The sequence below is a fragment of the Cariama cristata genome, unplaced genomic scaffold (genome assembly GCF_000690535.1).
Source record: "Cariama cristata isolate BGI_N322 unplaced genomic scaffold, ASM69053v1 scaffold5392, whole genome shotgun sequence".
NCBI classification, from domain to species: domain Eukaryota; kingdom Metazoa; phylum Chordata; class Aves; order Cariamiformes; family Cariamidae; genus Cariama; species Cariama cristata.
Genome location: NW_009601982.1, coordinates 27,181 through 43,293, shown reverse-complemented (window position 1 = coordinate 43,293; position 16,113 = coordinate 27,181). Strand labels below are relative to the sequence as shown.

At 44.4% G+C, this 16,113-nt stretch overlaps 1 protein-coding gene across 1 annotated transcript in view; it reads left to right on the top strand.

The window, feature by feature from the left end:
* Positions 1–12,391, top strand: part of ATAD3A (ATPase family, AAA domain containing 3A) — a 29,029-nt gene extending 16,638 nt beyond the window's left edge. Inside the window, 3 exon segments of the mRNA XM_009710647.1 lie at positions 3,120–3,287; positions 3,884–3,992; positions 12,068–12,391. Coding sequence (XP_009708949.1) covers positions 3,120–3,287; positions 3,884–3,992; positions 12,068–12,247 — 457 coding nt within the window. The 3' untranslated portion in view covers positions 12,248–12,391.
* The last annotated feature ends 3,722 nt before the right edge of the window (positions 12,392–16,113 follow it).

The window sequence follows — 16,113 nt, the reverse complement described above, 5'->3', positions numbered from 1 at the left end:
TAGGGAAATTGTTTCCTGAAACAGGGATGGTATTTAAACATCTTCATTGTCTTAACGAGTACATTCTCGTTCTTAGTAAGTGAGTGTTGTTTAGATAAGGACAGTGTTGGGCCCATGAAAATCAGTGTCACAAGAGAGAATGCAGGGTTGTTACTGGCTGGATGTTGCACGATCCCTTAAAAAAGGCTTCACTTGGTTCTTGTTTGAGCTGCTGTTCCTCTCCAGTGCTTGGGTGGCCTCTTCCCATGCTGCCCACACGTGTGCGGTGGGCTTGGGTTTGAAACTTTCAGGCAAATGAGTTTAAATCTGACCCCATTTCTTTTGCATGAGCTGTCTGCTCAGTGTGTCTGTGTGTGGTGTTGCACATAAATGTAGGAATCTCAGAGCTGTTTCCTTCGTGGCTGCTAATAGATTTGTTAAACACAGATGACTGCAGGGTTGACTTGACAGATGTATGCATGTGGGTGAATTTCATTGCCGATCCATCCATGCTCACTTTTGTCACGTTAATGTTAACTTCCCGTAGAGCCCTGCTTAGTGTAACAAGAGCCATTTCCTGGCTATCGTAATAAAGAGAGGTGATCTTTCCTCGACCTTTTTCAAATAATCTTTGATTATTTTTTTTTGTATGTGAACTTTACTTAGCTGTTAAACTTCTCCTTTTACAAAGAAATGGAGCCAACAAGAAAAGTTGTCTCTGTCTGTATGTGGGAAGGTGAGTTTCTCAGTGATAAACTGCTCCCTTAGTAAGGTTGTAGTGAAACACCTGTTATAGTAACCTCATGACATTGAAATAAATATTCTAGAAGGTCATTGTTTCAGGACAACAGCAGGGCATTTTCTGTCCTTGGGGTCTCTCTTGAACTTGTTAAAACCAGTGCAGCTCTAACTGATAGTTGCTTGTATGTAGCTTCTCTGTATCCTCCTCTGTCACAGTGGGGTGCCTGGGAAGGTGTGCCTTTCCAAAATGAGTGGATGGCTGGAAAGCAAGGTGTTGAGCCTGCAAGAACCTTGCAAGATCCTTGGTTTTCTCTTTGGGAGGATAGCAAGTCTCTTCTGAAATGATACATAGAATTGCTCTATAAATGCTGAGTTGAGTATAATTATTATTAAACGATACTGTACTTGCTGTTTGCAAGAATAAATATAATAAATGTGTATTGGCAAAATACGTATGTTCTGCAGGACCCAGAGCAAATGGTGCTTAAGATAGAAATACAGTTTTCTAAGGTGAAAACTGTAGATATCCTGAGCTCCTACGACATCTCTAGAAATGTCTTTTGCCCTGTACCTGCAAAGATGATAAAGGTGTTTAGCTGGAACTGCGGAACTTTTAAGAATAATAGCATGTATGTTTTAGCTTTAGATAGTTCCCCCTTTTTCTAGGAGGTAGTCCTTTTCAGACTTGTAACATCTAATTGCTGTGGATCTAGCAAAGTTATGGTTTTGACCAGATTTATAATTGCACTGCAAGCCAGTGACTGGCAGGGGCTGGTAAGGGGATGGTTCTTTCCCCTGATGTTAAATTGCCTTAGCAGAGCCCTGGGCGTGCTTGTTTGGTGCTGGTGGGTGCTGTGCCTCCACTCAAAACAGTTGAGCTGTCATTTTGTCAGACGTTGAACTCAACCCTAATTTAAAATGTGAGCCATTCTAGGAGACTGAACATGTCCTTGTGATTCATTCACTGCTTTTTACTTCTGAACAGCCTTATTGCTGCTTTGGGCAATAAGGAGTCCTTTATCCATGAATGGGAGTTCACTTGAATAAGTCTAATAGTGCATGTAAATCTAGCTGTTTTGGTGAGACCCTGAGGAGTGCTGTTACTTTACCAGTGAATTGTCACCGGTGTAACTAAGTGCTGTTGTGAATTACTGGCTTAAACTTCCCAAAGAACTGTCTGCATCTTGCTGGATAGCTGACTGTGCCTGCATCTCTTGCTTTTATCATTTTAACGACAGAAATGAGCAAGACCTGAGTATCAGGTTGCATGTCAATCCTTTATCCAAGCTGTGTTTCCACAGGGGTTTAGAGGTAGTTCTTGTTGGTAAAAAAGGAATAGTTTCATGCCTATGTGGCTCTTGGGTTGGCAAAGTTAGCGTCAGAAACGACAGCAAAGAACACAGCCCCCTGTAGACTACGATTTAAAGAGACTGCAAGAATGTCAATATTCCAATAGCTGTGGTTAAAAGCCCATTTCAAATTATAATGCGCTGTTAAGCTGGTTACATCAATTAAAGCATTAAAGTAGAATTGGCATGGGGAAGAAGCATCATTACAAAGCAAAAGAAAGAGAGCAGGACCTGGAAGCTGGCACATCTGTACCATGGAGCAAAGCTTGGTAAAACAAACCACCTTTGCTTTATGGTACCCCTTGTGAATGCCTGTCTTCCTGCACACATCAGACTTGGCAGCAGGAATGTGTTGTCAGATTTGCTTGAAGGAAACAAGTCAACTTTTACCAGCTGCTGAAGAATGACTTTCCCATGCACAGACCCAGCAGTGCTACACTCCCCTTATTCTTAGACCAGGATGAGTCCGTTCAGTGCTCTGCAGCTTGTTGAGCTGACAGGTTTTAGTAATGCGGTTGGCTTTTCAGCCGTTCATTCCTTCAGAGCAGGACTAAGACAACCTCTCATGATTCTAGGGTGCTGTGCAGTTAGCACCTTCAAGTCAGTTCCCCAAACTGGGTTTTAAACTGGAGATAGATATGTGCCAGAGAGCATCTCTCTATGTTGTCCAACCTTGTTCCAAGGTTTCAGACTTAGAGGTCTCTAGGATGTTGTACTCATGCTAAATGTTTGTGATATTCCTAACTTGAAGGAGATTGAGGGTAAGGTGATATATTTGACTTCTACAGCAAGGACAGACTGGGGAAGGCTGATACTGGAAGGCTAAGTACTGAGTTAAACACACTTCAGTTCTAAATAGCTTAAACTGCATTACATTTTAGTATGTCGCTTGAGATGCTGTTATAAAGCTGTTTCTAAGGAATCTTCAGACATGTCAGGTGATGAAATGAGTTTGATACCGGCCATGGCGGTTCCCAATGTTCAGACTGGTTCATTGATTTTTATTTTTATGGGTTTTTCAGTCTTTCTTGTCTTGTTTCATGCTTGCAGGTTTATGCTTGTTTTAGCAAGCAACCAGCCTGAGCAGTTTGATTGGGCTATCAATGACCGAATAGATGAAATGGTGAACTTTGATCTACCCCAGCTAGAAGAACGGGAGCGGCTTGTGAGAATGTATTTTGATAGGCATGTCTTGAAGCCAGCCACAGAGGGTAAACAGTGAGTATCCCTGCAGAACTCTCCCACCCTAGAGGATTCTCTTTCTTTTGTTGTTTTTCTTCATCTCCTCTTCTGTGTATTCTGTCACACTATCTATGAACCCACTTTAAACAAGTAGTACAGGTAAGAGTTGGAGAGATGCCTTTTGCTATCCTGTTACGGGATGAGATGCCACCCTAGAATTTCATGCTATGGTTTGTTGTGCCCTTAAAATTTAGGGGACTAGTTGCTGCACTGGAGGCAATAATGCAAGTAGGAACACTGTTGGAAATCCTCATATCCAAGCGCTTGTCTTTGCTTGGCTTAACTGAGACAAATCAGACCAAGTGACTCGTTTCCTTGTGTGCTGTGCAGTCTTGCACTTTTTTGGTCTTAATCCAGGTACACACGTTTCTTTGTGCTACAAAATCGGGCCTTCTGGGCCCAGGAGAACAACTTCTGTGCTCAGGCTGGATCTTTCTACAGAGATTGATCCGATCTGTTCTTTGATTTCATTGTAAGTGTTGCTCTTTACAAAGCCTGCCTTTGACTCCCTCACCCACCCAGTCCAGTCCTGTGGCTGCATGTAAAATAATCCTTCTTCTTCTGTTTTTTAGGCGTTTGAAGCTGGCCCAGTTTGACTATGGGAAAAAGTGCTCAGAGATTGCCAGGTTGACAGAGGGCATGTCTGGCCGAGAGATCTCTCAGCTTGCTGTGGCATGGCAGGTAAGTAGGGCTTTTATCACTGGGCTTCTTGGTTCGGTTTCCCATTCCGGAAGGTTTGAGTGTTTGATATTGGAGCTCAGATCTTGTCTCACTTTGGAAGTTTCATTATGCCCATACCGTAGTACTAGAATGCTGTTAGCTGTGGGGTGGGTGTCAGAATAGGAAGTTTTTATAATCACTAATGGGAAATCCCTTACTGAATTTAAGTAAAGCAAGTGAGTTAGGAATGGGTTTGGGCAAATCATACTGGCTGTTACTCATGTTCCAGCTCAAAAAGCTCTGGAGAAGAGATGCCTAATGTTGTTGCCCATAGGTATGGCAGCATTGGCACACTAAAACATCCTTCTGCCCTACTTTGTTCTAAACGTGGTTTAGTGCAACTTGAGTAATTGGAACAAAACTAACTGGAAAATGGAGCTCAAAAGACTAGATACTTCTACATGCATGATACCTATACAGAAATACAAAATACAGTCACTTTGAGTGCAGTTGTTCACATGCTGAACAACCTTAAGCACTTTTTTTTATCAGAATTTCATCTTGTTTTGTCACAGCTGCCAGTTTCACTGGATTGTGTATTTTTATAAACTAATGTAGTGATACCAGTTTAAGGAATATGCTCCAAATGGTGTGTCATGTAACTTAATGTCAGCTTCCTTTCAGGTCTTGTAAAAACAAAGTTGTTTGTGTTTTTCTTTTTTTGAATTTAGTTTAGCAGTTCACAAACTTCATAAAAAGTTTGTGCATTTCATTCCTCCTACTACTGTTTTTCCACCTTTTAAGGTACAGAAAGTAGTCATGAGCTGAGGTCCAAAGCAGCCATTTGAGTCCTGTTAGTCCTTATTTTATCCTTTGTGTGTTGACACACAGCTGGTTAATTTTGTATTAGTGAAACATATTTCAAAATGCTTGCTGTCATCTGAAAATTTATATAAAGCTTTATTGTTAATTTTTCTGTTCTCTGACTGCCTGAAAACATACCAGGTTAGTATTGTTACCAGTTCACGAGAAGCTTAGCAAGATGCTTGAGCAGTATTTGAGATTCGGAGAGAGGTAGTGTGTTATTGATGGGTGTTAGGTGGACTCCGTGGTGTCCAGTTAGCGTGTTCAGACACCATTCTGGAGAGCTGACGGGTTGAAGGAAGGACCAGAATTTTGGGCCTTTCTGCCTTTCACAGAGCCAGTAGATCATGGCTTCACTTCTTCCAAGTACAGCTATGCTTTTTGTGGGCTTCTGATTTTGAAACCCAGGATAAAGACCCTAGGGTGTTTGTCTTAAACTGGGTGACAGTGATGTGGGAGAGAAAGCAGACCACCAATTGTCGTAAAATTTCTTTATTTCTTTCATTTAGAAGAGGACCCCCTTACCCATGGATGTGAAAGGCTTTGCTGCCAGGCATTTCCTGTAATAAAAAGTTGTGATAAATGATCCTTTGCTTTTTATCAGCCTTGCTTTTTATCACCCCTTATCTCCTAGCTTGTCATTACTCTCTGGGAATGACCTCAGCTTTTATCACTTATCCTTTAAGTGATCATGAAGGAAGGGAAAGCTGAGGGTGACTAATTCCTTAGTGTTGTTGCCCTGATCACTTTTTTAAATGTACCTCATAGCACCAGAACTATTAACAAGGTTCTGTGTAAAATTGCAGCAGGAGGTTTTGTTCCTCTCTGCTGTCATAAAGCAGTCAAAAGGCTTAAAAAAAAAAATGCAGGGGAGGGTGGGCAAAAAGACATGAATTGTTTTGATGTGGAAGCTGCAAGAAGCTTCATCTGTGTCAAAATCAAAGTTGGTGTTCTGGAACAAGGGACTTCATATCTTATCCCTTGTTGATAGAGAAAGGAAGTCTGTTGTGTCATGGGTCAGTGTTAAAATAGCACAGGCTTTTTGCAGCTAGTGGCTAGACACATGGACTTCTTTCCTCAGGAGACGACTGGGTGGATCCAGTCCACTCGTGGGTTTGTGAGCACATCCGAAAAAGGGTAAGACTTCTGTATTGAACACTGCTCTGGGAGCTGCCTGCCAGAGCTGTTGGGCCTAAGTGCTACCGTAGGGTTCTTTCAGTCATTGGGTTGAGGAATTTGGAGCTGTAACTGGCTGGAGCTTGACTGGAGCTTTACAGAAGGCTGCGTTTATGGCAGGTTTGGCCCACTGACTTTTGACTTTGGCAAGACTTGTTAACACCTGCCTTTGATTTTTGCCTGTGTGAAGTATTAAGGGTATGACACTTCAGTAGCTGCTGTTAAAAGCCTCTCTGTAAGCAGGTGTGGTTTAAGTACTCTTAACCCAAGTTGATCTCTTGAATTATATCGGTCTTTGGGGCCTGGGTCAGCGCTAACAGAGATAGCTTGTTGTAGGTAGCTTTGTAGCTGATACAATGCTCTCTCCTGTCAAGGAAGGATTAAGGCTGCAGTTTGACAAGCATTTCTGGCAGTGTTAGTCCTGCTTCATATTCCTGCCTTTCTGCTATCCTTTCCGTTGTGCTGGTACGCCTCTTTGTATGGCTGTACTATGAACTGGGTCAGGGAGCTGATCGGAATTAAAAATAGCTTGGCAAGACAAGTTAACTGCGTAGGGTAGGTAGGGGCTATATGAACCAGCATAACTGGCTCAAGAAAATGCTTATTGGACTTTCCTCAGCTGGATGCGACAGCTGTAAGGTGGTTATATACTACATATAGGACTGTTAACTCTTGAACTCTTTGTTCATTTTTTAAACGCCTGTATGACTGAACTTTTGATTCAGGATGCTGCATGCCAAAGATGGCTGATGTGGGAAATAACCTGATGTGAGCAGCACCTTTATGAACACCCACTTGAATTTTAATCAGTTTGCAAGCGATAATTTTGTCTGCCTTGGATGTGCAGAGTTATAAGGAAGCTACAAAAGGGCTTAACCTAAGGATTTAGGGAGTGTTTTCTGTGACTCTAGTTAAGGTGAACATCTGGACCTCCTACTCAGCTCCCTACTTGCGGTTGCTTCCCCCCCCGCCCTCCGCTCCACCCAAAGCATTATGTCAAGGTAACAACACAGGGAGGAAGTGGTTGAGATGATGTACAGGTTGAGAAGATGAAAGACAAGAAGAGCCAAGAAAAGGGAAAAATAAGGTATCTCTCTTAGCAATTCTGTTTCTGATCTTGGTAACACCTTACAGAGCTGGTAAACAGCAGATGTCATGAGCCTAGTGCTCTTTAGAAGTCCTGAAAGCAGACTTGAAACAGCTATGTATCAAGATCCTTAAGCTTCAAACACTTTTCTAGATAGGCTCATCTCTAGAGCTGCTGAAATGCAGCATGCTTAAGGTCTCTGTTTAATAAATTAATTCATTTGACCCATTCTGGGGAAGATTACAGCACGAAGCCCTAGTGAAAACTGCTGGTTGTGAATGCTAGACCATAGAACAGGATGGGAGCATTTTGTTTGCGTTTTGTTTTCAGGTGTTTTGCATAGTGCCCTGATGTGACTTGGAGCTAATCCTCAAAGTGTAGGCTTAATTGCAACATGGCTGTCACTTAATTCACCTCAGCTTTGTGTATATATTTTCTTAATTAGTTTATTCCTCCAGGAGTCATTTGCAGTGTTGCTGTCTGTATGCATTACACCTCCGTAGACGTATCTTGGAACAAAACTTCAGCCAGTGTCTGGACAACAGAGAAAAATGCAGAGGGAGCAGAATGGCAGCCTTAATCTATGGTGAAGTGTTACTGTGTTCCACAGGGTCTGTCCTACTACCTCAAGCTGACTGAAGCCTTGTCGCTTGCAATTCTAATCCTAACCTCTGTGATGAAACCAATCAAATTGCCCATGAAGCACAGGTAGTACTAGGAAAGGCAGTGAGGAATCTGCATTGCTGCTCCTGCTTCCATTCCTCAATCTACAGAAGTGCTGGAGGAAATGGACAGGGAGCACAGGAAGGTATTTATCATGGACTTGATGGAGTTTTGAGATGCCAGGATCCCCATCAGCTCTACTTAGCTTGCCTGGGGTCCTGTCTTATGACCAGAACTGAATCTCAGAGATGGTTTGGGGAAAAGTGAAGCTCTGAAGCAGTAGGAGGAGAAACCATTGTAGCTGATGCTCTTACCAAGAGTAACCTAGAACGGCAGCATGTGGCTGCTCTGCTGTCCCCTGGCCTCACAGTCATTTCCCATGAAGATGTTTTTGGAGTGCTCTGCCAATATTGCTTTTAACAAAAATATCTTGGTTAAGCTAGAAGCCTGAGCAATAGCTGCAGCTTTCATCGGCTTAATTCCACTGTAAGCTGGGCTTGAAATTGCTTGGCTGTCATTTACATGAAGTTCTAGTTCACTGTTGTTTCGATGTGGCTCAGTTTGCCCTGAATTTACCAAACAGAAAAAATAAGATGCAGAAAAGCAGAGGATGTAACCTCTAGCACTGGGAAAAATATTGCTGTCTAGCACAGCTAATAGTCTGCATGCTAGAAATCCATTTTAATCTCTTCTGCAGAAGACTGAGCATTCCCTTTTGTCCTTGTGCTTTTGCATTCCCCATATCTAATCTTTTGTGAATATAGCATGGATTAGGTGCATTTACACACTTAAAAATTCCCTTCGGATCTTAATGTGCAGACTTACTAGTTCTGCACCCTGTACTTAAACCCATTGATGCACTTTAGATAAAATGTCAAAAACGCAACCTTTCACTATTCCAAGCAATAGTCTCTGGAAAATTGTTTTGGCAACAGTTCGGGAGAATTCCCGGGAGTTTTATGTCCTAGTCTTAACGACAGAGGTGAACTTCCTGTCATTTCCTTGCCTTTTGTGCCACCGACATAAATGCCTTTTTGCTCCACGAACCTTGTTTATATTTAAAAAGTAATTTTTTAAAAAAAAAAAATCATCTGCCTGAGCAGGTTATGAGAAGAATTTAATGTTTCTATAGTGGTCTGAGCTGAAGGACGTTATAAGTAAGCAGTGCAGGGGGATGCTTGTGGTTTTGGTTGTGGTTTTGTCATTTCCTTGCCTTTTGTGCCACCGACATAAATGCCTTTTTGCTCCACGAACCTTGTTTATATTTAAAAAATAATTTTTTTAAAAAAAAAATCTGCCTGAGCAGGTTATGGGAAGAATTTAATGTTTCTGTAGTGGTCTGAGCTGAAGGACATTATAAGTAAGCAGTGCTGGGGGATGCTTGTGGTTTTGGTTGTGTTTTTTTGGTGTTTTTTTTTTTTTTGAGCAGGCTGTTTTCATTATAAATGTGATTCAAAGGATACAGATTAGTTTGGCCAAGTTAAAATAAACCATGGTTCTTGGCTGAAATGAAACATTAGGTCATCTATGCTGGGCTTATCATCTGTGCTCCATCCCTCTACTTGCCCCTCCAAATACTTTGTTTTCAGATTATTTCATAATTGGATTTGAATTATAAAACATGAATAGTTGCACTGGAGAAAATGGGTTAAAATTTGTCCGTGCAGAAGGCAGAGGTATGAATATAAATGAAGTTCAGTACAATTTTTGTGTGTGTGCAAGCTACTCCCAGAAGGGACAGCTGCTTCTCCCATTTGCTTTCTTGACAGCTAGGGCCTGAGGCTTTCTATAAATAGAAAGTCATTGAGAAAATCAACAGAGCGTGAACTGCACAGCTTTGCAGGAGTTTCCACAGTTGAAATTTATGGTCTATGCAGTGGCAGGGAGGAAGGGAAGATATCCTCTCTATTCTGTGGAGGCACATAACGCACATCCCAGGGAAGCACTTACTCCATTTTAAAACACCAAATCTTCCTGGCTGGAGGGCTGCATTGACAAAAGGATGCTGGCTCCTTTTAGCTTTAAGTCCCCAGTCATGTCCTGGAAGAAAAAAAAAATAAATAAAAAGAGAGGAGGGATGGGTTATGGGGCTGAGTCAGAGAGGATACTTCTACTGAACAGAACCTTTCCACCATGCCCCGTTTACAGCGGTGAGAGAAGATGGGTCATGTTGTGATAAGAGGTTGTATAAATATTTGTGGCAGCAGGCAGGTGATGGAAACAGCGCAGCTCTTCTGGGGTTTGTGGGAAGTAACTGCCTCCTGCTCTGTTGTTGAGTACAGAGGACAAGTGCCTTTATGCAAAGGGAAATCTCTACTTACAGACCTATTTCTCTGCGCTCCTTGCCTGCAGCCAGTGTTTACTCCTAACTTGAAGTATGAGCATTAGTCTAACTTGTCACTTCTGCCTTAAGGAAGGATTACAAAGGCTTTGCACAGGGAAGGATTTGTTTTGATGCTTCTTGCAGTAAAAACCAGCGCCTGCCAGCTCTATGGTTACGCGTGGCTTGTGCAGTGAGACCTGTTGTGGTCTAACCAGTTCCCCAAAAAAGGCTACCGAGACTACTTTCCAGCTGGAAAGTAGGCTAGAGGAGAGTGAAAACCGACGTGGCTAACCTTTTGCTCATTTCTTGAAATAATTATTCCTCTTGCAGTGAGGTAGTAGTAATCTAATAGGCAGGTATAGTCTGCTGTCCTGGGCTAGTCAGTACTATGATCGTACTGACGGGTGCAAAAGCTTACTCTGGGGTTTGTCTTCTCTCCCATCTACATCACCGGACAGTGGGTGCATAAAATGGTCACACTGTAATTTCTTTCTGTGGTGCTTTTGTAGTAGACCTTGTTGCTTGGTATAATTGATGTTTAGCACCATTAATGATTTACGGAGCCTGTATGTAATACCTTAGAAGCACACTTCAGCCTGCCGTGAAAGCCAAAGTTTATATTCCTAACTTGGGATCTTGGGGAACGCCCTGCAGGCAGAAGGGTCGGCGTGTGACAATCCATGATGTGATAGCTCTGTGGAAGGAGAGAGATGTGGGCAGAAGTTTGGGGTTATTTGGGGTAGGCAGCATGGATGTGAGAAGCTGGAGGGCATCCCCCCCTGATTAACGTCAAGCTCCCTCGCTGGCATAGCTGTACAAGGAACTATGTTACTGAGTCGCTTGCAGGAGCGCTTGCATAGGGAGTAACCAGATTTAGAAATCTGTATCTTGGGGTTGCTTTGTTACCTTGGAGATGAGTACAGCTAACAGCGTAAGCATCCTTCCCTTCCTTGGAGGGTATGGCTGCTTGTGGTGTCATCTGCAAAATCTCCGTCAGCGGAGTCCGCACTGTCCTGCGTGTTTGGACACAAGTGACAATCCTTTTGCTGCAGCTGATGAGAAATGGCACGCAGTCCTGTTCCCCCTAAGCTGCCACGAGAAATATTGTGGGCTGTTTGGCAAGGATGTCAGTAGTGTTTAGCCCTTTCTGCAGGGAACTGTGATCGAATTTGTACTGCCTACCGAAGTAGCAACAGGACCAAGTGTTAATTTACCAAGCAGAATTGGAGAGACAGGAGTTGGGATATGAATGGGGGGAAGAAAAGGGAAGGTCCCACAGGCAGATGAGTATGGGGTGGGAGCTGACACAGCACAGAAGTGATGCAGGGGAGATTCCTAGCAGAATGCATGAGGAGAGCGTGATTAGTGCACATTAGACGTCATTTTAGAGGTGCCACATTGCCCATATTCACCCTAGCACTGATGTTAGTTCTCCTGTGTAAGTGTTTAAAACATTTTCTGTTGCCTTGGATGGAGTCATTCAATCACCATATGCACCTATTACTCTTTACCTTATTGGCTTCATACGTGCAGCGCTTTTGAAGCAGGAGAGGAAATTTAAACAAGCCAAGAGTGACTGCAGCCTGACCTTACTGGCTATGTTCAGCATTATGAACCTGTGGCTTTGTCTCTTCCGAATGCAAAGATCTTGCCTCCCAGGAAATTCAGAGGCAGGTAGGCAAAGGTGCTTGTTAGTAGCTCAGAGACAAAGACTTTAGTGTAGCTGTGAATGTTTCTTTGTGCTTGGGCAGTTGATGTATTTCAGTCTCTGGTACAGCTGCATCAAGGAAAACCTTTCCGATGGCAATTATACCACATTGCTCTAGGTACCACCACTGACTTAGAACAAGAGTGGATGTTGTGCTAGGTAGTGTGGGAGCAAACATGCATGGAGAAGAAAATAAAAGAGGGACCAGTCTCAGATCTTCACTGATCTTAGGAACTGCCATCACTAACTTATGTCTTCTGCCTTTGCCTCGCCAGGCTGCAGCTTATGCATCAGAGGACGGTGTTCTTACAGAGGCCATGATCGATGCTCGAGTAGCTGATGCTGTGCAGCAACACAAACAGAAGATGGAGTGGCTGAAAACAGAGGGTGCTGAAGCAAGCAAAGGGACTGGCAGAAACCCACTTCTGCCTTTCCCCAAAGGAACACCAGTGTGAGAAGTCTGCAGGCTTCAGACCAGCATGTGTGGGAAGTGGGCATGGGAGAAAGCTGGGAGGGTCTTCTGGGCAAATGTTTGGTGGGATCATGTGTTGAGAGAAACGTGTCCATTGGTGCAAGGGAGGGGATACTGCCTCGGTCTGCCTTTGATTTCATGTTTTTAAAGTGCACCAGAAAACAAAATGGTTTAAATAAGGCAGAAGCAACTGTATTAAAGGACGCCCTTGCTGAAATACCATTGACTCTGTTTGTGTGGCCTGTCCTGCTAGAGAGGCCCAAACTCCAAATCCGCTTCAGCCGTTTGATGCTCTTCTGGAGTGTCCCAGTGACCTGGGCCTGTGGGAAGCCAGGGCCTGTCCAAGCCTGCTACTGCCCTATATTTCACTCTGTAGGGTTTATACTCCAGCAGAGGTATTTCTCATCTTTTTTTCACAGATGCTGCCCGTGACATACCTCCTTGCTCACATCTCTGTATGGCATCAGTCCTTGCTCTCTTATTGTTGCCCCTTCACAGACTCGGGGTAGACTTTGTGGTACAGAGGTGTATTTGGTGTGGTTCAGAGCTGCACCTGGTTAACTTGGAGTCAACACTTAGGAGACACTACAACTGTGCAGTGCGTTGGCTGATAAGCATTGGGACTTTCCTTGTGCTGTGGCTATACCTGCTGGTGCCTGGCTGCTGCCTTTGGTCTTCTCTGTGCTTGGGGCTCCAGGAGGATGGCTGTAGCAGTACACTGCAGGGGACTAAAAGCTCTGGAGCATGACTCCTCAGTGCTGAACCACTAAGTGATCCAAGCCGGACAGCTTTTGTACCCCTCCAGGTTGGCATTGTAGAATAACTACACACGCTCCCTGGATCGCAAAAGGTTATTTGAACTGCAGTGGAGCAGCTGACACTTCCCATAGCACAGTCTTAAAAGCAGTGCTCAGGATGCTAGGTAGCCCTTCAGACACTGCTGAGCTGCCGCAGGAACCCCAGGTTCCCGTGTGTCTGTTCTGACCATACAGCCCACAATGCTTTATTTGCTTTCCCCAGCCAGGTACTTGCTGCTACAGCTAGTCAGAGCAGCCCTAGATACCTTCCCCCCCGCCTCCCAAGGAAATGCTCTCTCTTTAAGGAGGTGAGTAGGCAAGGGTCGGTAAATCTGTCTGGCACACAGATGTCCAGCATGGTCTGAAGAGAGGGAGAGATGAGTGGGGTGTCTTTGCTACCGGCTGCTGCCATCGAGCTGCTCTTGCTACGTGAGTGTTTCTGCTGCATTTCTGGAACAATTGAGAAATGTGCCATTGTCAAGTCGTGAACACAAGCCTGTCTCAATCAGATGACATTTGTTCTGTCTGTGTGTCTGTAAGAGACAGGTCAGAAAATCACTTGGATTATTTTTTTTTCCTGAGTTTGAACTGGATTTGAACTCTGTGCTCTGCTCCGAGTCCCTGTCTGTAACTACGCCATGCAAGCACATTTGCCTGACCTAAATCTGTGCCCTTGAGTACCTTGCTGAGATGTTCTCCTCCGACAAGAACTGACAGCTTTGTCTACTTCGCTGGTGGTTGTTACTGAGCTTTGAGAAATGCACCCTGACAAGAGCTTGTGAGCATGGGAGCAGAACAGGGATGGTCACCAGGCTCCTCCGAACAGGCAAACTTGTGGGATGCCGGGAAAGAAATAGTTCTTGAGGCTGCAAACCTTCACTGTCTTGGGCTGCCACCTTCTCTCAAAATAGTTCTCTGGTATTTTCCCCTGGATGCCAAGGGAGAATTTGAAGATGCATGTTAGAAGCTGCTCCTTTGTTAAGGCCGGGTGTCCCACAGCAGCAGCGTGTGCCCAGACTCGCGTGCCCCACGAACACTTACTTGTTGCAGGGTACGCTGCTGTGGGAAGCATGCTGGAGAGGAAAGAGAGGAATCGCTGTATGAAATGAAACGACGTACTTCATGTTCTGAATGACTGAAATAAACCTCAGTGCCAATTTTTTCCTCCCCTTCAGCCTAGGTATAGTTGTCCTTTAGTCCACTGATTTACTAGATGATTAGCTATTCTAGGCTTTCCCCGTCCTATTTAGATTTTACTAGAATTAGGTTTCTATTAAGCCCCAAAGATGGAAGGGAGCTAAGCACAGCCACTCCCTGCTAAAAAAACCTTGCTAATGAATCGTATGAGGGAGCAGCCTGATATTGTGTGATTAAAACCTCTGGTTGTGACATACACCTTCAATACTTTTCCCCCCTCTCTTCCATAATCGTCTCCATGAAGCACAAAAGGAGCTGGGGGGAGGGAGAAAGTCTTGTCCCTACGCCGTCTGCCTGCGCTTTTGCTGATACCAATAGCTGGGAAGAGAATCCTGCTGTAAAGCTGTGTGAAAGGCACAGCAATTGCTGTCTCAGCTGTTTCTTGTGATTCCTCCTTCAGATTGCATCAGGTCCCTACGTGGAAGCAGAGGGAGCACGGTGCTTGTAATGCAGCTATGATCCGTGCTTCTGTGCTGTGTGACGGTGATTAATTGCAGGTTCGGGCGAACAATTAGCTAGAAGTAGCCTCTTGCTGTGGCAGGGAAGACAGCAGGGAGTATAGGCTGACCTAAGGGTTCTCAGGTTTGCCTGAGTACAGAAGTACTTTTCGGTGAGTTTTTAAGGACTTTTAATGACCGCTCTTAACGGTGGATGCCACTAATCCTTACCTGAGCTTTACTGGATGGGCTTCATATGGATGGAAAGGACTCTCTGTCTTGAAGACGGGCACATGGGTGCTTTTGAGAGCACGTGGATGCCTTTGCGTTTCTGGTGTGTATTGAGACGTTGCTTTGGTGTGACTCGCTAGCCTTGTATCCCAAGGGCCAAAGTTCTTTCCCCTTCTTGGGCAGCCCAGAAGATGATGCTCTTTCTGCTAAATGAAGTCTGTTTTCTTTAGTTTATTTTCCTTTCAAAGGTGGGGAGTGGTAAGTAGAGACATTTCGGTCAGTTATACGGGAGCAGTGCTCTTTAATATATAGAACTTGTTGCCTGTGTCTCAACCTCCCTTCACCTTTAAAAATCCTCAAACAGCTGGTCAGAACTTTGTACATCTGTGCTCTTCATGCTTTGTTAGCCATGTTGTTGCAGGCTCCTGTGCAACTCTGGTGCTAGTTGAAATCCCAGGAGTGGAGAGCTTCAGGGCTCGCTGGTTGTCTTCTCTTTGTTCGCAATCTCCCTCCCCAGCCCCTACCCGGTAGGTTGTGACAGCATCCTTGTGTCTGAAATTTGCACGGAGTTCTCATTCTCCTTTCCAGAGAAGCTTGTGGCTCTGGGCAGAGCAGGCACGTCCCCCGGTCCCCTTCTGAGACATCCCGCTTAATACAATCACTTCTACCCTTGGCAGCAGGAGAAGGACTGTTTACACCCAGCTCAGTGGTATCGATACATCATTTATCAAACTCTTGCTGAATGATGGATGTCCTACTTCCCACCTGTGAAGAAGAGAGGGAGGTGGCACCCAGGCTGGGAAAAAACTGAGGAGGTGGAGCGGAAAAACCAGGGACGAGCCTGATTCAAGAGGGTTGAGGAGACTTGGGGTGCTAACATCTGTCAGGTAAGGTGGGTAAGGAGTGGCAGAGGTGGTACAGACAACTTGTTTTGCTTGGGTCCAGTCTTCCAACCCAGTTGTTTTCATCTCTTCCCACTGCATTGAAAGAGTGGTATGGGCTTCCACTTGTACAAGCTGATGCCATTTGTTCCTCCCTGACAGTATTTTGGGAGCCATTACAGGTTCCAGCCAGATAATCCCAGTTTGAGCTCAACATCCTTGTATTGTGGTTAGTGGCATGTGGAGCGCTGGGAACACGGGTAGCTGATGCGCTCTGCAGTTCTACACTGGGTCAGTCGTAGTGTG